This window comes from Helicoverpa armigera, chromosome 5, assembly GCF_030705265.1.
Source record: "Helicoverpa armigera isolate CAAS_96S chromosome 5, ASM3070526v1, whole genome shotgun sequence".
NCBI classification, from domain to species: domain Eukaryota; kingdom Metazoa; phylum Arthropoda; class Insecta; order Lepidoptera; family Noctuidae; genus Helicoverpa; species Helicoverpa armigera.
Window position 1 is genome coordinate 5,670,965 of NC_087124.1, and position 25,564 is coordinate 5,696,528.

The following is a 25,564-nucleotide window of genomic DNA, read 5'->3' on the forward strand; positions in this document are numbered from 1 at the left end:
CTACAAATTTAGATGCTAAAAAAATACAGCTGAATTGAAAACCTCCTCCTTTTTTGGAAGTCGGTTGAAAATAACCATCATGCTGAGTTGTATTTAGAGTGGCTTACTTAGAAGATACTAGTGGCTAAGATAGTATTATTTAGATGCTCGTTAATTGTGGCTGACTTAGTAATTTAGAAGGCAACATACATTTTTGGGGGCGAATAATGATATTAAAAAGAAGCCTGTTTAATTAGCACCCATTTTTAATAAACAAACTCAGATTCAAAAGCCTTTTTTGTTTAATGATTTACCTAATATTAATTTTGTATAGTTAAATTTGACCGTGTATAAATTGGAATGATGCATGTGCACGTCTAAGCTACGAATTATACTCGAGCAGTACGCAAAATTCGTGTATACTTTGAAATCACAAATTAAAAAACAGCATTACAAAATATCAGCGAGCAGTTTCCTATGGATGCGTTTTGGCTATGTACACTCTGTAAATACGCGGAATAATAGGCAAGGATTGTTTGCTTGATGTACCTAAGTATTTATGATGATAGGAATTCTTTGCTCTAGTAATGTTTTTATCAGTTTGATTAGATGAATATAAACTTTGTTGATAGAGTTAATTAAGTTTATTTTATTTACTAGTAAAATATAAAATATGCATCAAATTAAACAAATAAAGGTGAATGAGCGTTTTGGGCTACCTCTCCTCTAGCATTAAGTGATACATCAATAGAAGTTAGAACGCTAATTTTATGTTGAGTACTTTCTTGTATTGGTGCTACCGTAATTTTTTAAGGGATTAAGAACGTGTTCAATCAAATAATAACTACGTCTCAAACCTGTTCTAAGTTATAATGTATTGACAATCAGTGGAAGGTATTAATAAGAAAAGTTGCATTTGGACTAGTGAAATGGGGTCATATAAGACAGTATACATGCTTGTCTGTTGGAAAGTTTCATAGAGTACAGAGCTGAAAAAAGTAATATTCATTACCTGGGAACAAGTGAAGCAAAAGTACTCCTCTTATATATTCCTCTTATGTACTCCTCTTAAATACTCCTCTTATGTACTCCTCTTATATACTCCTCTTATGTACCTACTCTCTCTTTTTAACTGCTCTTCTTACCCCCCTTTTTAATCTAATTTAATCTGCGAGTTTTGTGGCTCAAGGGGCTTTACAACTACCCGCGCCTCAGCACGCAGGACGCCTCGCCCCTCGTTTTGAATTGCATTCTAGGGCTAGGGCAGACAAGACTACGTGGAGTCGGTTTTGCAGCGATTCATTTTCGTCACCAACTTCAATTTTTTATACAATATTTTTTTATTGTAGGTAGGTTATAAATGGCAATATATGCTAAATAAAATGAATCTAAATGAAATTCTACAATCTTCATAGTACGCCGAGTGAGATTATACCAAATAATAGTATCTCAAAATAAACATTAAGCTAAACGAAATAATGCGATATTCTAACTATAAAAAGCAATTTTACGAAATAAAATTCTGCTAGCTTAATAGTACGTAACTGTGAATTCGGGCAAATAAATATTCCGCGTAACTATCATAATACTAAATATTTTAAAGACATTCGTTAAAAGAAAATTATGCCAATTGTGTTATGAATATTTTCGGAGTATTCAAATTCTGCCATATAGAAAGAACCATGCAATTTTATGTCGTTTGCACGTCCCTATTGACAATATCCATCACGTCAATGTCAACCTTTTGTAATCAAACTGTCATCATCGGTCACTCGGTACAGTAGCATCGAAAAATGTCTGCTATCCAGGGACCGGTGCGGTGACCTAATCCTAAAATAGAAATAATAAACTGACTCTGTCAAGCTCTTTCTACATCTGCGGGACGTATAGGCTACTTTAATATATCGTGTGGTTATGCCAACTGCCTCAACATGGGTGGCAAAAGTAGATTTCAAGAGGTTTACCGCGATATAATGAGGATGTTTACGTGGTCTTTTATGAAAGGTCTGGTTGTAAATCCTGCACAGCTACCATTTGCCGCTCTGCTCCTGATTATTGCTGAACTAATCATCAATGTACTGGTTGTGGAACGTGTGCCTTATACTGAAATCGACTGGAAAGCGTACATGCAAGAATGTGAAGGATTCCTGAATGGAACCCTCGACTACAGCCAACTCCGCGGAGACACCGGACCTCTCGTGTACCCAGCAGGATTCGTATACATCTATTCTTTGTTCTATTTCCTGACAGGCCAAGGTGAAAATATTAGATTAGCTCAATATATATTTATTGGCATCTATTTGCTACAACTGTGCCTAGTTCTTAGAATTTATATTAAAACTAAGAAAGTTCCACCTTATGTCCTGGTCATCACAATATTGACATCTTACAGGATACATTCAATTTATGTATTAAGATTATTTAACGACCCAATTGCTGTTCTTTTCCTTTATGCTGCTTTAAATTTTTTCATCGATTCCAAATGGCACTTGGGTAGCATATTTTATAGTTTAGGAGTATCAGTGAAAATGAACATACTTTTATATGCCCCAGCTTTATTTTTCTTTTACCTGACAAATCTAGGTTTTAAAGGGACTTTAATACAACTGTTTATTTGTGGTGCAATCCAAGTAGTGCTAGGGTTGCCATTCTTACTGAGCAGTCCTGTTGCATACTTAAAGGGTAGCTTTGACATTGGTCGGGTTTTCAATCATACATGGACTGTTAACTATAGGTTTTTAGATGTAGATGTATTTGAAAATAAGTGTTTTCATTTATCGTTACTAGCAATACATGTTCTCTTGTTGTTTGTATTCATACCTATGTGTGTAAAATATTTCCAAAGCTACTGTCGTCTGAAGTATGTCCAAAAGCAGGTACAACCGCAAATTGATGCAAAAAATTTAGAAAATAAGAGGAAAAGTAAATTGAATAAAGAAATTAAGAAGAAGATAAATAAAAAGAGTGATGAGCAAGAAAATTTGACCAAAGAACAAGAGGATTTCCTCAATTCATTTGAAGTGATGCTGCAAAAATCTTCTCAGAAGGGTGGAAAGAAGGCAGTTAAGAAACCTGTTGAACAAGAACACAATCCACACTACAATATTAATTTTGATATTTTGTCTCAACTATTTATTCTACCTATGTTTATTGTAAACTTCATTGGTGTCATGTGTGCAAGGAGCCTTCACTATCAATTTTATTCCTGGTACTTCCACAGCCTGCCTTATCTACTATGGTCCAACAATTACTCGGTTATTGTCAGATTCCTGTTGTTAGCTCTTATTGAAATGTGTTGGAATACCTATCCTAGCACATATCTCACAAGTATGTTATTGCATGTATGTCATGTTACTGTACTGTATGGTGTTTATAAGAAAATATCGGCAGAATTAAACATGGTATCAAAATTAGAGTAAGCTCATCTCCCAAGTGTACAAGTGCAAAAAGATAATGTTGTGAATTACATAATTATATCATGTGCGATTTGTATGTCCAATCTATTTGTAGGCACGATGCAATAAACAACAAGTCATTTTTAGTATTTGTATTACACAAATGTAATTAATTTTATAAATTGAAAGCATTTTTTAGTCAGTGAATTTGCTCAAGCACTCCCAATCTGTGTAGAATTGAAATGGCAAGTGTGTACTTAGTTAAGATACATGTATGTCTTTATACGCGTTGCGTAAACTAGTGTGTTCAGTTTGTACAATTAAGATTTTATTACTGTAAATGTTTGAATACCTATTTTTGAATAAAAATAAGAACTGAAAGCTGGCTTTGATTTAATAATCTTTTTTACTTATTTATGAACATGTAACCAGTATACACACATCTCCCCAATATAAGTGAGAGAGTACCTAGAGAACTCTGAGTGCTTAGTGCGAGTTTTCGTGAATTTTTTTACGGACTCACATGAGAGCGCGTATACTAAGATTTGTATGCAGTGTTGCCAACTTAGTGGATTTTCCACTAATACTGGTGGTTTAAGTCCCCTATTTAGTGGCGAAATGTTGAAAGTACTGCGGGTCAAGTAGCGAAATGTAAGTTTTGTGGTACAACTTTAAGGAGTTACTATGGAGATTTGAAGTCTCACGGAATGTCAAAAAAGCATCTACAAAACAAAAAGGTGAACGACTACTATATAATTATATTAAGTACTCATTCATTGGTCAAATGCGTAACTAAACAATTTGTGAAACTACTACGCCGATTATAATTTGTGAAGGATTCGGATCGGGTCGGATGAATTGCTAAACAGATGTAATGCTTTGTCTGTTTTAATTTTCTATCGTTGCCGAGTTACATCTTTGGATGATTAAATTGTTTTAGGTTACAATAAAATATAAACAATATTTTTTTAGTGGTGAATTTGGTGATTTTAAGTGTGGGATAAATTTTTGTTAGTGGTTTTCTGGTGGTTTTAAAAGTTGACTCTGGTGGTAAACTTCTACAACTGTTGGCAACACTGTTTGTATGGAACAAAAACAGGTTCCAATTTTTGACACTAGGTGGAGCTGTTTTTGTTCCATACAAATCTTAGAATACGCGCTCTCATGTGAGTCCGTAAAAAAATTCACGAAAACTCGCACTAAGCACTCTGGTCTGCTGTCATTTTATCACTCACTCCAACTTAACTTTTCTCGGGGGCGGGAAGTAGTTCCCTGCGAATGCTACCGCTGCTCATTTCCTTAGCAAGCCGCGACTCATTTTATGGTATTGGACAACCAGGCTGAAATTGTCCCTGAGTCGAGAGTTAATGTGTGGTAGGTACAAATATAATAAAATCACAATCTAAGCGTTTTGAGATTGTTTATTATGAACCGTATTAATACAACTAATCAAAGGAAATCTAATTATAATCTTAAATTTAGAGATTGAGGCGCAAAATACTTCCTCTGATATCACAATACCACCATCGCTCGGACCCGACGCCTCTCTATCCAAGCTTCCCAAAGTATTATAGCAGTATACCCATCATACTGTATTATCTTATATAATTTTTACTATATAACAAAGCTATATAAACAATTGAAATATTCTTGAATATTTTTATGCTCCATAGTGTTGTGTCTCTTCAGAGAGCAAAGAAATGCAGGTTAACTTAGGCCTTTATCAAAAATAAGTTGAGAAAAAGATAAATAAAACAATTTAGAAAATAAGTAAAAAAATGTTGATCTTTGATTTAAATCAACTTTCAAGTAATATTGGTATGTATATAGAATTGCGATTTCTATAGGTTTCTTTTAAATAACAGTTAAATACTTATGGTCTATGAGCTTAAAAGTTTAACAATTACTATGTACTTGTGCGGACCGTTCTTGGGCCTTTTTTCTAACAAAAATTACTGCATATTGAATATTACTATTCAGTCAAATACACCCAGTCATATAGAATTAAATATTCGTCAATTAAAAAGATCTAATATAAATAAATATACACCAGTATGTCCGTACGAGAAGTTAATACAATTCAAGGTTTTAATAAAGTAAGCTCTAAGATAGTACTCTTTATAGACACGGAATTTCTCTAAACTTTTACAAAGTGACAGAATACAGCGGCAGTCTTACATGACTGGGCTTAAACTTAAGGATATACATAACAAATAGTGGCGAGTGTCTAGACGAAGCCAAAGTTCTTGGTTTTGATGGCAAGCAGTAATTTATGCTTGAGCACATGTCGCGAGGAGTACAGCGGGATGTAGAGGCGCGATATGCACGTGTTGGCGGTGGGCAGGTGCGCGTCGTCTGCCGGCCGGATGGTCACCGACGGCATCGGCTGGAAGCCTTCCTCGGAGGCGGGCAGCGCAGGGGACCCGGTCCAGAAATACACCTATAATATACAGCCATTGTGAATTTGTACATAGTTAATGTTTTATACTGCTGGAGTTAAATAGTCACATATTGGCTAAATACAACGACGTAACTAAAATTGAAAATATTTTGCTTAGTTTTGTCCTTGACTTACCAAATCCTGACGCTCCAAATGAGTCATCTTATCTACGATTGCCCACAGCCAGCGCTTGAAACGCGCAAGTCGCTCGGAGGGCTCCCCGCTCTCATCGTTAAAGCTGGTGTAAGACACCAAAGCAGCCACGTTAATGTCTCCTACTCCATTTAGCAACAGCCTCAAGTCTTCCGCAGTCAAGCCTTCTAACGCAGATTCGGGAAGCACGTCGAGTACACCAACGCGCATTGCCTGAAAATTAAATAATCAAAATGTGTCTGAAAACTATACTTTGTGTAACAAACTGTTGGTTGATTTAACGGTTGATTTTTTAAATTAAATTTAAATCTATCAAGTTTTCATAGAAATTGACACAAAGTAAAAATCATAGTCATTAATATAGTATATTTTGTAAAGTACCTCAAGGGCCTTCTCTTGTGAGAGCAGCATCCGATGCTGTGCGTACTTGCGCACGTAGTCATACACGTTGAGCGCGGTCACTTCGATGTCGCGTCCGCCAGGCACCAGCTCCACACAACCACCACCTTCTTCTTCACACATTTCCAAACTGAAGAAAGTCAATGAGATTCGTTACGGATCAGTAGGTCAAATTCTTTTATTTGTCCAATACATTTTATATTTGTGACAAAGTAACATAATGATAAATTCCTTACCTAAAGTTGAGATCTAAAGCAGCAAAAAGGGAATGCGAGTCTCCTGTCTCAGCATCTACAACTAACTGTCGAAGACTCTCGTAGACTACCGGATCGAAGAATGCGAGGTCGTGGAACCTCACCGGTCGAGCCAAAATATATTTGAGGACGTGTCTATTTAGGAACATTGGACAAAGTTCGTTTTGAAGGAGGCATAATCCGATTATCCTGGAAATAAAAAAAAAATAAAGTTATTCTCACAATCTTTCAACATAAAATGTAAGGTTAAACACTGTATGGGTTGACGAGAAGCTCACCTGCCAACATTTCTAAAAGCGTTAATACGTTCGGGAGTGGCGCGTCCCTGGCGCGGCGAGTAGTAGCCGCGCTTGCCGGGCGAGTAGAACAGCGGCGCCGCGTCGTCGGCCGGCGCCGGCGCGCTTCCCGACGTGCCCGCCGCGCCCGCGCCCGCGCCGCTCGCGCCGCCGCCGCCGCGCTCCGACAGCGAGAATACGTCTAAATCTGCCACATAAACAGTCAGTTTTACGATATATTATCAGGGCGGCCACAATTCTCAACAAAAGTTTGTGGGTAAAATCCATCCGATATGGTGGAAGTTTATAGTAGTACATAAGTGATTATGCTAGAGGGGTAGTACATAAAAACAAGAAATAAGCATGATAAGTAAATTAGCATGCCCAGTGTCCACTACGGTAGATAATAACTGGACAGTGTAAAGTTTATCAAGTGTACATTGAAATTTATCTAAGAGGATGCAAAGAAAATGACATCAACCCTGCATAAACGTACCTAGTATAGCTTCGGAAGGATGCATGACTATGAGATCCATGGCTTCGCGCACTTTCTGTCGCAACGCATCTTCGCTAGCAAGCAGCACAAGCAACTGTGCCGGCGTCAATTCTAATAACATGCCAGTAATCTTGCCCGCAAAAGTCGGGTGTAATGAATGAACCTGATAAAGAAAAAAATGGCGTTAGAACTTCTTTCGTTTTTTTTTTTCTTACAAGGACATTTTTGTCTTCTTCATTATGACTGTTCTTACCCTAGGATACAGTCGTTCGCCAAGTTGTGCCTGGTGCAATGTGAGATGTTCGTTATGTCCACCGGGTCTGTCACCGCTGTAACCAGCGCCTTCCGTACCGGGAGCAGCCTGTAAACGAACAATGTAAAAGTGATTATTATAAATCAAATATTTAGTAGCCGAAGAAGACATGATGAGTGGTCTCATCGGTACTAATATAATACATAATCTGTTTGCACTCTAAATGCTACAGAACAGATATGAAAAAATCTTCCATCTTATCTTAGAGTGACATGGGCTAGATTATATTTTGGGGTACGGGAAGAAGTCGTCCCGAGACACGGGTGAAACCCGGGAACCAACTAGAGGTGCTCTATAATATGTAATATTAGTGACCTGTGGCGAATAGGGCCTCGCGTCGACGCTGAGCACTCTGCGCGGCTCGCGTGATGCAGGCGGGCGCGGCGCGGGCCGGCCGGGAGTTCGCCGCGCCGCGTCTTTAGACCTTGCGCGACCCGCTCCACTCCTGAAACGATATTTCACATCATTAAAGTTTAAATTGTCTATACTGATATAATAGAGAGGGTTCCAAAACTACTGAATCGATCTGAAAAAATCTTCCACGTTGGGAAGTTACATTATCGAAGCGTTATTTTATCCATACAGGCAGGAACACGTCTGAAACCGCGGGCAAACAGCTATTAATCAATAACAATGAAACCGAAGTACGTCTTTTGCAACTATTTTATGGGATATTCATTAGTGTAAGACTGCTAAGGCAACCTTTATTGCAATAATTGTAATTACCGAGCTCCGCTGTTACTGCTCGCTCCGCCGGCGTTGGTGTTGGCAGATCCTGACGTGCCGTTGGTACTGCTACTCGTTGTTCCGCTGCCGGTCGCGGGCTCCAAAGGCGGGAGCTTCTCGTTTGCTAATAACGCCTGCACAAAAAAAAAACACTTTCAGTATACGAATAATTCAAACAGCATTACTACATACAATAATAAATTACTTCTGCTTTGCTTTACATTAAAATGAAATCTTTGTAATATTGTCTTTGGCAGTTGTTAAAGCCAGAAAGTCTGACAACCATTCTTACAAGGGGTAAGTTACCCTGATAATTGGGTGGAGGAGGTCCGATAGCCAGTCGCTCCATGTAAAAACAATATACTCAGTTGCTGACATATAGTTAAGAGAAGGCTAAGCACATATTGAGTGAAATTCGGCCTAAGCCTTGTTAGTAATGTTGAATGTTGTTACCTCAGCGACACTGGTGTAGAAGGAGCGAGCGACGCCGCTGCCCTCGCCGGGCTCGTCGCGGAAGGTCACCTTGACGCGGTTGACGGCCAGCGGCGGCTGAGCACTGTGTGCTCGCCTGTTCTGCCCCGCGAAGGCGCTGTTCAACTCCGCAAACGTTTGTTGCAGCAACTTGGCACGGTCACGTTCCATCTACGACGTTAAAATTATAGTTTTAACACTCATAAAACTCATTACAAGAAATACCATGGGTTAATGACAATAGTATGTTAAAAAATAAATTCCTATGTTCACTAAAAACTGACCTTATGTAACGTCAAATCCCTCTGTTGTGAATTCCTGAGCTTTTCCATGTCTCTGCGGAACTTCACCTCTTTGAGAGGGAAGCCGCCGAGCTCAGCAACCACGGAGCCAGGCTCCAGGCCTACATCCTCAGTGAATACACGTCCGAACAGGTCTAGAGACAGGCGCCATCTGCCCAGGAGGAGATCGTGGGACACAGATGCGCCTAATGATGGACACGCGCGGCTACAAAGATTGTAAATATAATTAATGTGATACTCTAAAGCACCATGGTTTTTAATATAATTTGCTGGTAATAAATAAAACGAAAATATATTTGTATGTGGAAAACTTACGGTTGAGCCGGTGCAGTAAGAGTTGGCAAGAGTGGTGGCGGCGGTAAGCCGGTGGTCTCCACCGTCACGTGAGCTGATATCTCCTGAGACTCTAGTGGATCTGCTGCACTTAACAGCTCGCCCTGGGGTTACCAAATATACATTGAAAATTTAAACTGTGGCTTAACATTTTATTACATACTTCTGAGTATCAGAGTCCTCAGAAAAATGTATGGAAGAAAATCCGGAATTTTGCATTTTTTTACCAAATAGATTATTCAGTAATTTGATTCAGAAAGTTATATCCAATTCAAGAATAGGGTAAAATTTTGATAAGAAAAAGTCCCCCAAATAAGTGGAGTGACTTACAGCACGTACAATAACAGTCTTGCCGGGGCTTCGGGACGACGAGGCGCGGGCTTCTGCTACCACTGTGTTGGAGCCGCTTGGTCCTAAAACAAGTTAACGCGTTCAAGTACATGACACCATAACAAGTTTTAGAGAAATAAACAAATAAATGAGGATTTCGAACATACCTGGCGATGGAGACGCTGAGATGTTCTGCTGATGAGGCGCTTCAATGATAGAACAAGCTGTGTCTACTAGTGTGTGGAACTCAGACGGCTGCGCCATGGAGTCATGCATGGAACTGTTTCCAGTCGTCAGGTTGACTGAATGTGGATGTCTGAAATACAAGCAACGTATAAAACATGGACTTGTTGAACATTTTGTGTGATCACACAGAAATGCAACATACCTGTGGTGCTTCTTTCTTGGAATCTGTCGGGCTTCGTTAGAATCAGAGTCAGATAAGTATTCACCATCAGTGTCAATGTCCATTTTAGTGGATGCGTCTTTCGCACAAGATAGGTCCTGGAAAGAAATAATACAATAAGTCACCTCCACGCTAGTTTTAGGGAAAAGATAGAAGTATATAATCGTGCAAATGATTAAACTGTCTAATGTTGAAGTGACATACCTGTGGCTCGTCTCTAGTCAGCGTATGGGTGTGAGTAGGTGGTGCAGACGCGGGTCGGGCTGGCGGCGACCAGCCGCGGTCAGTCCCGCGTGTCGACAGGCCCAGGCGTCGAGGAACCACTGACAAACAAATCACACTATGCACTTGCTGCCAGACTAAAAAGGGGATACTTCAAGAGTGCTTTTGGATTATTAATATTTTTTGCTGCTATTGTGTCAAGTTATTACAGTGTTATAATTTACTGTGATTTTGCAGTTATGAGACATTTTCTCAAAAAGACATACAATTTAAAGCAGTTGTGATCTTTTTATTATATAAAGCACTATTTACTTAATCTAGTAAATACATAAAAAGTGAATATTTACGTGCAATGTTACCTTCTAGCGGGTTGTTCACACCGGGCGGCGCGTCACCGGAGGCGGGCACGGTAACGGGCTGTCGAGGCATTCCGAACAATTCCTCACGACGAGCGTTCGGTTGAAGGAGTTGCGGCTGATCAGCTAGCGGTAGTGCGTCTTGCATAGTCACTGTTTTATACAAAAATTAAGTAGCACAAAATCTTTTATGGCCTATTTCGACCCGACAAAAATATCCAAATACCTACCACATCTCTGTAACAGCTGAGAACATACTCATACCGTAACGAGTAATAAATAACGCAAGACTACGATATTATAAAACCATTAATAAATTTCCATCACCACGAAAGTCCACATAGTAATTCAGTGAGTTTTAAAAAATAACTAGAGTTAAAATACACAACAAAAATTAATTTCAATTAGGTAAGTAAAAAAAGGTAAGGAAAAATTGTCGAAAACAATCTGCGGCGCTATTAAAATGACGCAGTATATAAGAGTACTGACTGTTGAAGGGATCCGGCGGAGGACAGCCAAGACACAGGGTAGAGTCGGATCGCTGGAAGAAGGCATGCGCTCGGCCGCGAGCCCCCTCGCCCTCGCTGTCGGACTCGGCCGCAGTTCCGCCGCCCACTACCATCTCTTCGTCGCCTTCTTCGTTTTCATTTTCGTCCTATATTAGCAAAATCATTATTGTACACATATGTCATTGTAATTATTATGCATATATGAATAAATTTGTATTTGTTAATAAATTTAATTCGTAGCAACAGTTACTACATAAGAAGCTAAATTAGATAATAATAAGCTAAATTAGATAATACCTACAAAAACGCTAGCAACTTCGCAATTGTGTATGAAAATTAATTGCATTCGCATAGTGCATTGAATGTTTTAGGCAACACAGTGACACTTTCTGTGGAAGAACTACTGACTAGGTAAGGAGTAGCCTGAATATGTATTATCTAATTTAGCTTACATTATGCCCGGTGAAGACTATTAGTCTAATTTTATCCGGGTACCGGTATTAGTTACCTCGAGACGCGAGTGCAAAAAAAACGGAAATCTGCTAGTAATTTAGAAGCCGTCAAGTTATTTCCAATCACAAAACAACGGATGAATCGGGTATTTATAATCCGCAATTAATAAAAAACACAGGTATAAAGTTGAAAGTGCATCATTACCGGTGTCCAGAGATGGTGGTGGTGGTGCGGCTGCGGCTGCGCGGCGCGCATGTAGTAGACGAGCGCGTCGAGCACGTAGGCCACGTGCTTGAGCGCCGCCACGTCCAGCACGGGCAGCTGCTCCGCGTGCTCGGCGCTGTGTGCGCGGAGCAGCGACAGGCAGTACGCCAGGAACTCGCGACGCGCGCTGCCCGCTTCCACACCTATGTCATCACATTATTTTTATAATTTTTGAAATTACAAGAGCTTGAAGAGCTTGTAGCTAAGTCAAAGCTGCGGGGATCGACGGATCATTAGGTTAAACAACGCTTGGCGCAGTCGGTGGGTCATAACGAGTTATTCCGTGTTTATTTTAACGTATTGGCAGACGTTACGGTTAGTCTGAAGACAAAAAGTCTTACAAAAGGATGTCAGGTAGCCACAATAACTGGATTGCGGAAGTCAGATAGGCAGTCGCTCTATGTAAAACATCGGTTAGACTGGAAGCCGTTTTCTTTGATGAATAAAAAAGGCGCGTCTTACCTTGTTCGCGATCCCGCGCTCTGGGTCCTTCAGAAAAGCCTATAATGCGAGTAGCTGGTGACGTCAGTGATGTAGTGCGGCGAGTAGCCGGCGCTGCAGACCGACCGCTGTCGCCCGTCGAGGTACTTGCATTGTTAGAAGTCAGTGACGCACCGAATCTATACAAAGCATTTAGGAATGTGATATATACCATTCAAGCATTATACTTAAAAGAGATCCATCTATAAAAATAAGCAAATACCTTAGTTGTGCTTCAGTGGCGTCCATTACAGTGACTAGCCAGTCCCATGTGGGTTTGAGTTGTCGTTCGAGGTAGCACTGCAGGCGCAGCGCCTCGCGATATGCCAGCGGCACCATTCGCGGTAATGGCAATGTTACTCGCTCATACTCCCAGAGTAAGTCCGCTATCTGACGGATCACGATGCCTGTCAAAGAAAGAGCATACTTTACCTACATGCATAAGATAGTTTCAGAGTTATACTTTAACGTAATAATGTACAAGAATGAAAAAAGCAGCTCAAAATTTTATCAACTTCTATAAAAGATGGAGGTTTAGCAGAAAGATTAGTTTGTTGTTTTTTTCGAGTATGTAGAATATTCTGAAAAAAATGCACAATATCTTACCAAAAGCTCTAGCGAGGCAAGAAGCAGTAGTGGAGGTGGAATGCGGGTCGTGGGCACCAGCCGCGGCCGCAGCCGAGCGGCGCAGCGACGCGGGGTCGATGAACACCAGCGACGAGCTGCCCGTCAGTCGGACGCCGCCCGTGCTGCCGCTCGTGCCGCGAGCTGTCTCGCGAGATCTGCTTCACGTACAGTACAACGGTTGTGTAAAAAAAAAGACACTAATCCAAATTCATGTATGAAATAAATAACGCCACCCAAACCCTGACGGAGCTAGTTCCCCACACGGATAAAACGTAATTATGTTACAGTAAGTTTTACAAAATCCGTTCAATAATACTTCAGTAGCAAACTTCCACACGTGCTAACTTTCATGTTTATTTACGATGGTGTAAATAGTAATAGTTCACAATATAGACACATACCGTATGGCCCACTGCATGGAATGCGGTGCTAGGTTGGGCCGCGCAGGCGGAGCGGCGCGTCTCTCGAGGGTTTCGCCGTCGTGTAGCGGCGGCTCGGCTTCTCCGTCCTGTTCGTCAGTCTCGCCTGCCTCGGAGTCTTCGTCCTCAGGCTGGGTAGAGTCGCCGCTCTCGTCATCAGGGTATAGCAGCAGCGATGCAATACCTATATCACGATAAATAAGATTTTATAATAACTACCTTAAATTCTCGTTATATTATTTTTATTTTATACGAAAGAATAGTCAAGTTACCGGCGTCGGAACCTTGCGTGGCCCCGGTCTGGACGCTGCGTTGAGCAGACTCCCCGTTGTCCTGATCATCAGAGTCGCTCTCAGTTTCCACTTCGGCTAACAAGTCCAACTCGCTCTCACTCTCGCCGCCTTCAGCGCGTTCCGTGCCGTTCTCCACGACTACGTGTTGTTCTTGACCTCTGTTAAAATGTACGAAAGTATAATGTTGTTCCTAAATAACAAATTTTAGGCTGGAAAAGCTCATATAAGAGACACCACATGACAAATTTTCGTATAGACATAATAATGAGACATGTAACATTGGTTTTCTCTTTTAAGTTAATACTAAAATGAAGTGTTACCTGTCGGCCATAGCATCATCATGATGTTGATTATCCTGCGGCTGCGCGGCATGCTGGCCGTGGTTGGGCGCGGGTGCTCCGGGCTCGTCAGTCTCGGAGGCGTCGTCGTCAGCGCCGAGCGCTTCGCCCGCGACGTCGTCGGCGTACTCGGTGGCCACCGGCGTGGACGAGCGGTCCGGCACCAGCGTGGAGCTGCCCATCGAGGTGCCGCCCGCCACCGCGCCGCGACCGCCGCCAGCCGTCGACTCTCTATATACGTAAACAACGTCACTTATATATTAACAACGGCAATATATTAACAACATCTTATACATAACGCAGTCAAAATGCATGCAAGACACACCACAGATATTTGAGAATAAAATAGACCACACTACCTTATTTGCTTACGCATCGAAACTGGTGCTCAACGTAAAATATTTAGAAAACGATACATACCTGCGCGCATGTGCAAGCCTCGAATGTCCAGTAGAAAGAGGTTCGACGCCGAACAAGTCTTCGCTGCCGTTCACGAGGTCCACATAGGTGGTCGCTAGCGGGAACGGAGCTGTGGGACGCACGACACCTAGTCGTACCGGGGCAAGCAGTGCGTCGGCCGCCTCTACTAGTTCTTCCACAGCGAGCGCGACTAGCGCGGCGAATACTCGACGACATCGGACCAGAGATGATGTGATCGATAGAGGTCTGCAAAAAAATCACAATATTTAATTACTTGTTCTTGCGTACGCCATTCAATTAGCAAATATATACAACTCTATTTACCCTTTCTTCTTAGCCGCTCCCGGAGCCATCTCTACGCTGAATATGACGAATATTCTAGCAACGGAACGCACGAAACGTCGCGCCACTTCACGCGCACGTTCAGCACGACCCGGAATTGTATCATTTTGTTGCTCACGAATCAAAGTATGTAGCAGGGTGTCCAGCATCTGTGACAATGGAAAGCATAGTTTTTTTATTCACACTATAAAGAATGACGATATTGGTTTGCCGAAACTACACCTACAATATTGTGTACGAACCTCATTAGTGCACTTAACAATGAGCGCATGCGTGAACTTGTCTAACAGCGTGGTGCCGGACTGTGAGGGCGAAGGGCTACTGGGACGACTCTCGGATTCTCCCGCAGCACCACTGGCGCCACACATTACGGCAGCTTCAACAGCCGGCCAATCACCTATAAATAGAATTAGTTTAGTATTCTTCATATTATTTCCAACAATAGCTAATGACCGACGTGCAAGATAATCACCCAATAAATGCAGTAACGCCCTTCTGGCGAACTTGGGCGGTTCAAGGTCATGGTCTGGAGCGTCTACTTCAGCGTCAGAGCCAGGCTGCTTGCGAGGGCCGCGACCGCGCCCTCCACCGGCGCGGAACTGGCGCTGTTCCACCGCTTGACGTCCAACTGTCTGAACTAGGAACAGGAGGATCGATTCACCCCTGTAGACATTAAAAATATTGTTAGATTTGAAAAATAATTCATTGTCAAAAAGTACAGTAGTCGTCAACTAAGCTTGACTCTTTGAAGTCACAAGAGCTATAAGTTATTCAACAAGAACTTTATCAAAAGTTTCTGCAAACCTTGAGTTGAAATGTGTAGCAAGTGACGTGTCTCTAGCGAGCCTCGCGAGTAGGTCACAGCGCGCGGTCCAGTTGCCGCCGACGAGTGCCTTGCAGCGACACTTCTCCCAGCAATCGCAATACGCCGTCGGAGACGTCCGCTTTAGCTTGCAGTCATGGCCTTTATGGCATACCTGTATGAATGAAAATATAAAAGTACATGGACTTATGTAGTTCTATTTAGCTTATGATTTAAATAGTTTTAAAATTTATATAAACTACCACTTTGTTGTAATACATTACCTTAGCACATTCAGTGCAGCAGCAAAGGGATCCTGTCAGACCGCACGTTTTGCACTCGAATATATCCTGCAAAGAAAAAGCGCATCATAAACTTTGTACGACATTCAACTATTATATATTTATCGAAAGATCTGTAAATAGATCATCTCCTATATTTTACGATTATATACAAACCTGATTAATATGCTCCTGTCCTGTCCAAGTGAAGCTGCAGGTGTCATTGCAGCAGAGTACCAGCAGTGGCGAATGGTCTGGGCTGGCGTTGGGCGGGAAGATGGCGGCCGAGCGTTGTGCTTCGTCCGCTTCGGGGCAGGCACGAATGGCATCCAGTATTACAAGGGCCGCACGGTATGCGCGTTCTGCTACCGCGGCCATCAGTGGAGTCTGGCCCATTCCATCCCTGATAATGTTAATCATATTAGTGATTGCTGACTTGGTATAAGATTTATAATTTAAAAGCATTTTTGTCCGCGACTATCAAAGGCGATCTTATAACCCGTTGTACTAAGTGAGCCAACATAACGCGATCGACAGTTCACACGAAGGTATCAACTACACCACGTGATTAAAGTGACGAGTGGGTAGCGAATCATATCGGGCCCCAACATAAGCTAGGTGAAGCTGACTTACTTGGCGGTGAGGAGCTGCATGAGGAAGGGCTGCAGCAGCGAGCTCTCGCAGAGGGCCCGCAAGGCCGCCAGCGCGTTGCCGCGCCGCTCCGCCGGGTCCGCGCTCACCGCGCCGCCGCCACTGTTACCACCGCCAGACATTTTACTGTAAATGTTTCAACACATCATCACATCCGTAACATTCCTCTTGAGAACTCGTCTAGTAGTCTTGGCTAGGTTATCCGGCGTAACACTGCACTTCCCATTCACAATGGAGAGTACTGTTCAAACAGGGTGGTTAATTATAAATACACACCCTTATTTTGGTCACCAAATTGATATTACATGCAAAGGAGACCCATGTTGTCAATCAATAAATTAAAACAACAAAATATTTAAATAATTCAAAGTAATAGGGTAACATAAAGGCGGATACTAGACCAGAAACTGACTCAAACTCTTTTGGAAAAAGTGATGATGATAAGAAACAAATACAGAAAAACACATAAAGGAAAGACATTCACTGATCATTTAGGGTTTAGACAAATTGAGTAGATATTATATTTCTGAAAGAAAGTCACAGTGCATTAATTAATCAGACACAAAAAGTGCAGAAAAGTGGCACTTTTCAGTTGCTGTAAACATGCTAGTATTGCTCTTACCCATTGTTGGTGAGTCCCATCAAGCTGTCTTCGTCTCCGGAGGCCTCGAAGGTCTCTGGCGGCCAGGAGATGGCGGGCACCGACTCCTCAGCGCCAGCGCCTCCCGAGCTCGTTCCACCCGCTAAATTGGGCATCGAAGCGTTTTCCACTAAATAAATAGTTAAGTTAGAATTACACCTACACTAAATTCAACATAGCTTTTTTCTTTTCTTCTTTAGTGTTACGTACCTATATCAGGTTCCTTGTTAGATGTAGGCGCGCACATATGTACGCACGCGTGTAGAATATTCCTGTTGCCATCGCAACGCTCTTGTAATATGGACAAGATCTGTTGTTCTGTAAACAATAAATATACATGAAGTAAACCCCTATGAATGTAATTTGGCATTATTATAGTAGTTACAACTTGTAGATAACTTACTGTTGGAGTCAGATTCGAGTTGGTGCAACAATTGACGTACGCCGTCGAGGTCGCAGCGAAGCACGCGCGGCATCATGAGCTGCGGCTCCGGCACTAAGATAATCAGCGCAACCTGGACACGAAACATTTCTACATTACAGGCGCAATACATAGATTAATTGTCGGATACATTTAGTAATAGTCGTGGGTTCGGATGGAGAACAAAATAACGAGCGGATGTGTCATGTCATTATAAACTCCTAACAAAGGGCATAATGGGAGTCTGAAGTGGACAGCATACACTGCATACTTCACACATCTCTGCTTTGGTGGAGTCCCGGCCTTATGCATCATCTCTTTTCTTTTTTTTTTTTGAAATCATCAAATGACTCCTCCCGCTGTGGTTTAGCAGCGGTGAAGGAGTGTCAGACTCTTACTGACTAAAAGCATCATTTTCCCTTCCTTTCCCACGTAGGCCTTTTATGTACTAGGCCTTATGGCATCTTCGCTCATGTTTCCTTGACGTGGTGTCGTACCTGCGACTTGAGCGCGGTGTGGTGCGGGTGCGCGGCGGCGGCGGCGGCGGCGTGCGGGTGCAGCGGCAGCGCGTGCGCGGCCAGCGCGCGGGCGGGCGGCAGGTTGAGCGGCGGCGGCTCGCGCACCATGCCCACGCAGTCGCGCGACACCGGGTACAGGGCGCCGTTGCCGTCCACCATCATTACCACTGGCTCGCTGCCCTGTACGCAAGGATTTTACGGTCAGTATATTGAAACTAAAAATTAGTCATTTTATGCCTTCAAACTTCAAATGAGGCAAGAAACTAGTTGCATTATGTCAATAAATACCACGGCATTTTCTGCAAGAAATTCGTTATAAACAACCTTCAATAATGAAACGTTTAGGTACTCAAATTTAAGTTGTTTTTACACCAAAAATCCCTGCTGGTCAGGGAATATCTAAAGATGCTGTTATAAATCAATAAAAACGAATTAAATAGTGCTAACCTCAGCAGCGGTGGCGAGTTGTATGGCCTGCCCGTTGGAGTATCCGAGCAGCGCGCTGTTGTCGGTGGGGAAGGCGCTGTCGGTGAGCGCGCGCGTGGTGCCCACGGCGTACACGGCGTACGCCAGCGCGCCGCCCGCCCGACGCACCACCGCGTGCACGCCGCGGCTGTCCACCTACGGACACGAAAAAAATATAAAATATAACATACATGAAATAGTGGGGAAATACTGTTATCCCGTGCGAAACTGTGGGGATGTAAGGGCGGGTCGCTAGACCATGATAAATACAAAAGATAAATAACCACGAAGGCCACGTAAATAACACTATGAATTTCACATTCTGTGTATTTGTAAACAAAAATACTCACGGCAATAGTGATAACTTGTACATCAGGTGGCAGGGCAATCTTCCTCGGCGAGCGCTGCAGACAGTCAGGTCCGCGAGGCCCGGCGGCTCCGCCCACTCCCCACTTGACAGCTACCAAGTCATCTTTGCGAACAAGACGGCAGTCTTGCAGCAGCGTCGACAGATCATCGGGGGTCGATGGCACAACCTCCTTGCCGTCCTTGCCGATGGTAGGGAACCTCACAGCGGCGTAAGCTCCGTCCACTTTGAGCACTCGCCCTAATGGCACACTCTTTACGTCTTCCAGGAATACGACCTCCTTTAGCGGCCATTCCTCCTCGTCACGTTTAGAACCGTCATTAGAAGAGCCTTCTTCGCCGCGTACAGTTACGCGCTTGGCGCGTTCTGAAAACAATAATAATATTTACTAAACATTCTAATTTTTGTGACAGATAAAAATAATAACCGTCTATTGATAAGATAATTATAGTGCATTCAGTTGACTGATAATTGTAAGTGCTAAATTATAGACTTACTGTGTGATGTGCTGGTGTCACTGCAAGTGGAAGACGCTGGGCTGGGCGGCGGCGGCATGTCAAGCCTATCAGCCATGTCCTTGTTGCTATCCTTAGCGCCATCCTTGCTGTTGCTGCTTGAAGACGAAGCTTTCACAGACGAAACTGTTAGAGGCGACTGATTCTGGATGAAACAAAAGAAATCCGGTTCAAATTATATGTTTTGTTTATAGATAAATTCATATTATGTATTTTGAAAAGGTAAAATTGTTACCTGTAAATCCCTCTTGTCTTTATCAGAGACGGAACGGTCAGGTTGAGGTGGCGGTAACAACTTGAACCGACACATGTCAGATAGGTTCCAAGCAGCATTCTGCAGAACCCCGACTTTTGGCACTCCGGTCGACATATTGAATCCTGATCACAAATTAACATTATTTTACGATTTATCACTAATTTATTGAATCAAAGACCAAAATCTGCAGTAGATGAAGTATTACCAAAAATCCTTTAACGAATTAAGGCATTGCATACGCAAACAGTATCTGCACTTACCGACGGCGCCGGGTTGGTACATGGGCGCATTCTTCATAGTAACGCTTTGTCCGGCCTGCAAGTCTTGCGGCGCCGTAGACGAGTGTCCGCGCTGCTGCTTGCGAGAGCGCGCACGATGTTTCTCCCAGAGACGAGCTCGCTGCCCCAATGGAAGGACTCCCCTATGACATTAAGTACATACATTAATTTATTTTTGGTGAAAAGGTTATACAGCAATATTTCAATGTGAAGACAAACGTACCACCAATACAGCGCTCCAGAGTCCAATCTCGCGACGGTATACAAAGAACATACGTGGAGAGAGATTGCCTTATCAGATCCAAACTCCATAAACGTCTGAAGAGGATGTTCGAGACGTGAAGCCCCAGGAGCATGAGCTACGCATAAAAAAGAACAGTAATATGTTAAATGTATTCTATTTTGTGTTTGGTCACTCTTTTTAACCAAGATGAGCATGTAATGAATAATAATTGTAATAAATTAATACTTTACCGATAGATTCGTCAAGGAAAGTGGCAATCCTGCCAGTGTCAGTAAGGACTGAGATGCGGATGCCGGCTGCGCTGATGTTAATTACTCGCTCGCCGGGAGCCATGCCCAACCAGGTGGAGCGAGGGTGATAGGCACTCACCGATCCTGATGCCTGTTATAATACACACATACAAATTTGTATTATTAAATCACAAAAAAGACTGGCTGCTTATATATTTGAAAGAAGCAAATATCAATAATGCTTCTTTAGGCAATAAATAATAAGCACTTACATCATTGCGTTGGTAAGGATGAGCATCAGCCCAGCGCCACTGGTGCAGTTGACCCTGAGTCGAGATCGCGATAAGCTCACTGTACGTGGCCGCGATATGGGTGAAACGTATGTTACTGTCCCAGTACTCCAACTCTTCAGACACCCAAAGTGGTGACGCCGCAATCGAAGAATCCTTTTTCTTGCTCTCAGCTATATCATTTTACAAAATGTACAGGATAAGATAGGAAAACATTACATTTGTTATCGCTTTGAACTTAAATGCCAAAAAAAGAGATTTGTTGAACCTTGCGCCATGATTAAATCATTATGACAAATCGCTTACAAATAATATTGAGGGTGTTTGTAAGGGTATAATAGTTAAGTCATTAAAATATTGCATTAGTTTAGGATAAGATTATAATTTCAAGGTCTATAATATGAAAATGAAAACATTATAACAACAATTAATAAAAACATGTAATATTTACCTCCATCATTATTACCTCCGTCCTTGTCCCAAGAGGTATCGCGCAGAGCCGATTCGAGCCACCGACGTGGCCCAAAGTACTGACGTTCGCGCCACCGACTGAACTCTGAGGGGCGCTCCTGAGTGGAGCTGCTGCTCTCGCGACTGGCGCCTCCGCGACCGCCGCTGCTGCCGCCGCCGCCACCACTGCGACTATTATACAATTATATTTTAACACTGTCTTTACGTTTAGCAATGTTCACAGACACAAAGAAAGGTCCAGGTCCATTTATACTAATGCAAAACACCAGACTTGTGACAGTTGATCTCTTAAATCATTGTTTTCAGTTCTCAAGCTACTTACGTTCACAAATATATTATGTACCTTTGATTGTGTATTGTGGTCTGTACAATTTCACAATGATAATACATAATTATAACCTTTCTTTGTAACTGCAATCCTACTTCTACTCTACTACGCCATACACAGACAAATACAATAATACATTAGGGAATGTGTTCAGTGCAAGGATCAAACAATAACATGCACTGTTCTAGAGTATGTATTCTATGTTCAGAACTAATAAACACCCAATCATAACATAAACGGAAACTGCGTAAGCTTGACAGCGTGCCAGAGATTGGGTCGAGGGCTATATCAACTACAGGCAGGATCGTGTGTAGAGGCAGAGGAGCGTAGCTTGACAGGTATACCTTCTGATAGCCGCGTACCCGAAGATGTCCTCAGAAAACATGGTGTCCGCGTCGATGATGACGGAGTGATCCTGCTGCGCGGCGTGGAAGCCGCCGTCCAACAGCGAGATGAGGTCCTCGGGCACGTAGCCATCGCCTCCCTCACCGCCTTCCGGTTCCTCGCCCTCCTCGTCGTCGCGCGACAGCAAGTTGTTCACCGCCAAATTCACGTCCAAGTTTGTTCGCTGCGATATTTCATCAAAACATATTCAAACTCTTTTATTTAATTATGCATTGCCATTGCATTAACATACCCAATAGAAATATATAAGTTAGATATGAAAACCCGTCACCTGTATCACGACAGCATCACAAATCTTACCTGTAACTCCCTAATAATGAGACTCCTGCTCTTTCCTTGTAGGACTACTTGAGCCTGTGTGACAAGATCTTCCGGGACAAATGGCGCGGGAACAGAAACGACTCGTCCTGAACCTGATGCTCCAATTATTACACCCGTTGCACGGCTTGTAGATCCTGTCCAAATCAAATGTTTTAAGCTCCGAATAAATAAACCAGTCATGTATCATTTCTGTTCTTAGTTGTCTAGACTTATACTGAAAAAATTTAGGAAGTGAAGGTACTGTGTTCAACTACAAACCTTGCGAACTAGGAGTAGCTCGAATAGAGTTCCTCATAATACGGGCCCTAGTGCGTGGTTGCTGACGCGAGCCACAACCCCCGCCACTGCCCCCTTGCTTGCCTCCACTCGTGCCTCCGCCGCCACTGCCACCTCCACCATTACCCCCATTCTTACTAGCGTCGGTTTTACTCAAGTCCAATCTATCTGGAATTATGGAGAAGGCGGCACGGCAGATAGTACCATCTTCCAGCAGACAAGCGATATGTGCTGGACCGGCGGCCACTGCACGTACTCCTCGCAGTGAACTGAGAGCCGACGATCCTGCACCTGTCCCATATCTATTCCAACGGTCAGCAACTTCCTTTAGCCTAAAGCAAACAAAAAAAAAATATTCACAAAAAAATCATATGTATAAGGCAAACTTTGTATTTCTCAATGAACAGTAGGTAAACAACATGTAAGATCTTTTAATGGTCAACAAACACCTTTTTGCCACCCTTTGTTTCATAAAACCTTTAAATGCACAAAAGGGGTGGAAATACATAAGTTCTAGGTTTCAGAAAGCATTGTAAGCTATAGGTTTTAGTTGTTATTTTAACACCTATGTCAGAATTAAGTCTGACAGCCAGTTTTAAACAAAGGAGTATTTTATTGGACCCAAGTAAATGGGTAGAAGAAGTAAGTCACTTCATGTAAGACTGGAAGCTTCCCAACATAGTTGGGGAAAAATCTGGGCAAATATTGATAACCATGTCATGAAAAAATATAGCCCCTATGTTAGGCTTCCAGATATGCATAATGTTGCTTAAAAATACACGAGACTAACTGAAATAAGTTTTCTTTCCTAGGACTTTGACAAATGTCTTTCCCTTGATGATGTTGTCCAAACATGTCCACATGAAAAAGACAGATGTCATAAAAATGCAATGAGACTAATAAAAAAGTAAAAAACTTTAAAAATTGTTTTTGATGTGAACAAAATCCATACAAATGCTTGAGCAGCAACCACTAATGATGAAGGTCTACTTGTTTTCACCATAATCAAATTATGATAGATTATAGGAAAAAAAAAATAACCTAGGCCTGTTACTGTATTTGTAGGCAGCTACCACCTGCAGCAGTCTAACTGGGTGCGGCTGAGTATAATTGTTTTAGATTGTGTAACTGCCTACTGCCACTCAACCTCCTCAATGCTATATATCTTGACAAGACTGATTGCTTGATGGTCTGGATGCTTGGCTTCTCACAATTACTGCCAAAGACATTCAAATGACAGCCAGATCACCATACTAAACTGCCTTCAGAAACACTGAGGATATCATCATGACTCATCGACATCGCTATCAGCGGGAGTCATCCCAAAAAGACTAGCTACATTGCCACTCTATTGCAATTTTTGAAGATTTTATATGATCTTAAAATTGGGCAAAATTGAATAGAATCCCAAATATAAATTTCTAACAAATAGATAACTAGTAAACAAGAGTGGGTAGTAATTGATTTTTGAGTGATCATCTTCAGTACTATTTAGTATGTGACAAGTGACAATATTGCAAATTACTTTTGCAGAATGAAGACACCTGCTTAGATTGGTATGTATTATTTTCGTTGATCATTAATTTTACTTTACCCCTTGGGGTACATACCATTTTATTGTATGTATAAAATAGAAGAAAAATCATCTAATCTACATTTTTATAAGTGAGTAGCAAATAACCTATGAGTTTTTGAAACAAAAAAACAGGGTGATTATTGTTAGATCTTATCATTTTTTTGTGCCAAAGTTACATGCAGAATAAAACCTATTGATTATTATTAGTTTATAGTTAGTTTAGTTTAGTAATATCTTCATATTTTCCTTTTTAATACGGGAATACTATTGATCTCGCATGATTGTATTGGATTAGTAGGAAGGTATTGAACAATTATTATGTCACAGTTCGAGAATTAACAACTCTCCAGAATCGGCATTGTCAATGCGAAAAGCGAGTTTGCAAATACGGCATCGTCGTTTAACCAAACAGGATTACGCCATCCGATCGAAATGTACATTATATGGCGTGAATGTAAAGCAACTCTAAACTAAATTATACAAAGAAATGTCATGCAATGGAAATTCTCCCATGAACGTAAAATGATACGGGAAACGTGGCCCTAGATGCTATATCATTATTATGTGACTCAATACAGTCTTATGATCATGGAATGTCGGATTTCACAACATGAACGTAATGGAGTCAAGTAAAACGATAAAATATGTTTACCTGTCTATCAATTGATCCTCTGTGCCAGGCAAAGGATGAACCACAAAATGCATTGAAGACATTTTCCAAGGTCTTATCCTGTGTTTTAAAAAAGATTTCAAAGAGCACACTTAAACATTTGTTAATATTCCACCACTATTCTGCAAGAACAAAAGAACACCATCTAAAATCCTCTTCCAACCACCATATTTCTCGTGGTTTCTTTCGTGTTCGTTTCTCGTTCTCAAATACATGTGAGTCGGTACATGACGAAAAAAGAAAGAAAATATCAACATGGCTTCTTCGCCCAGAATGTTGGTACCCCTGATTTAAGCAACTATTTTAGAGAAGCCACAATTTCGTACTATTTGAATAAACCTGACTATTGTAATAAACTAAAACTAATTTAATAAAAGGAATTAAATTAACTTGCCTCTGTTTGCCTTAGTACTAATACTCTTGTGGTACTTTTGTTTGAACTTCAGAAAAGTTAGCCAAAAGATTTAAGTATATTCGTGGATTATTGGGCCTTTTCTGATAGTAGGAATAAAACCATAATATTTACGTGCATTATACATAAATGTGAGAGTGAATACTTTGATT

At 41.8% G+C, this 25,564-nt stretch overlaps 2 protein-coding genes across 10 annotated transcripts; one reads left to right on the forward strand and one right to left on the reverse strand.

Annotated features, from left to right (window-relative positions):
- The first annotated feature begins 1,731 nt into the window (after window positions 1-1,731).
- Window positions 1,732-3,755, forward strand: LOC110384151 (lethal(2)neighbour of tid protein 2). The gene has a single exon (XM_021345282.3). The coding sequence runs from the start codon at window positions 1,911-1,913 to the stop codon at window positions 3,396-3,398; it is 1,488 nt and encodes a 495-aa protein (XP_021200957.1). The 5' UTR covers window positions 1,732-1,910; the 3' UTR covers window positions 3,399-3,755.
- A 1,022-nt stretch (window positions 3,756-4,777) lies between these two features.
- On the reverse strand, window positions 4,778-25,276 carry LOC110384044 (E3 ubiquitin-protein ligase UBR5). 9 transcript variants are annotated; one of them, XM_049842575.2, is made up of 50 exons: window positions 24,983-25,276; window positions 22,737-23,086; window positions 22,458-22,612; window positions 22,115-22,320; window positions 21,405-21,595; window positions 20,936-21,126; window positions 20,664-20,814; window positions 20,413-20,548; window positions 20,172-20,332; window positions 19,891-20,033; window positions 19,638-19,800; window positions 19,124-19,506; window positions 18,756-18,929; window positions 18,288-18,488; window positions 17,773-17,884; window positions 17,580-17,687; window positions 17,352-17,499; window positions 16,712-16,855; window positions 16,256-16,481; window positions 16,082-16,147; window positions 15,800-15,972; window positions 15,468-15,658; window positions 15,238-15,392; window positions 14,978-15,144; window positions 14,654-14,899; window positions 14,216-14,464; window positions 13,875-14,053; window positions 13,585-13,786; window positions 13,163-13,341; window positions 12,780-12,963; window positions 12,539-12,696; window positions 12,017-12,219; window positions 11,340-11,505; window positions 10,842-11,003; window positions 10,477-10,595; window positions 10,255-10,370; window positions 10,034-10,182; window positions 9,867-9,949; window positions 9,519-9,640; window positions 9,186-9,408; window positions 8,884-9,072; window positions 8,431-8,564; window positions 8,020-8,149; window positions 7,645-7,752; window positions 7,392-7,554; window positions 6,899-7,103; window positions 6,603-6,809; window positions 6,349-6,496; window positions 5,950-6,180; window positions 4,778-5,814 (listed from the first exon to the last, which is right to left on the reverse strand). In XM_049842575.2, the coding sequence occupies exons 1-50, from the start codon at window positions 25,042-25,044 to the stop codon at window positions 5,602-5,604; spliced, it is 8,625 nt and encodes a 2,874-aa protein (XP_049698532.2). In that variant the 5' UTR covers window positions 25,045-25,276; the 3' UTR covers window positions 4,778-5,601. The 9 variants fall into 9 exon arrangements, with proteins under 9 accessions (XP_049698532.2, XP_049698536.2, XP_049698535.2 ...); XM_049842579.2 differs by having other exon boundaries at window positions 16,712-16,831; window positions 17,352-17,472; window positions 22,097-22,320; XM_049842578.2 differs by having other exon boundaries at window positions 17,352-17,472; window positions 22,097-22,320.
- Between the last annotated feature and the right edge of the window lie 288 nt (window positions 25,277-25,564).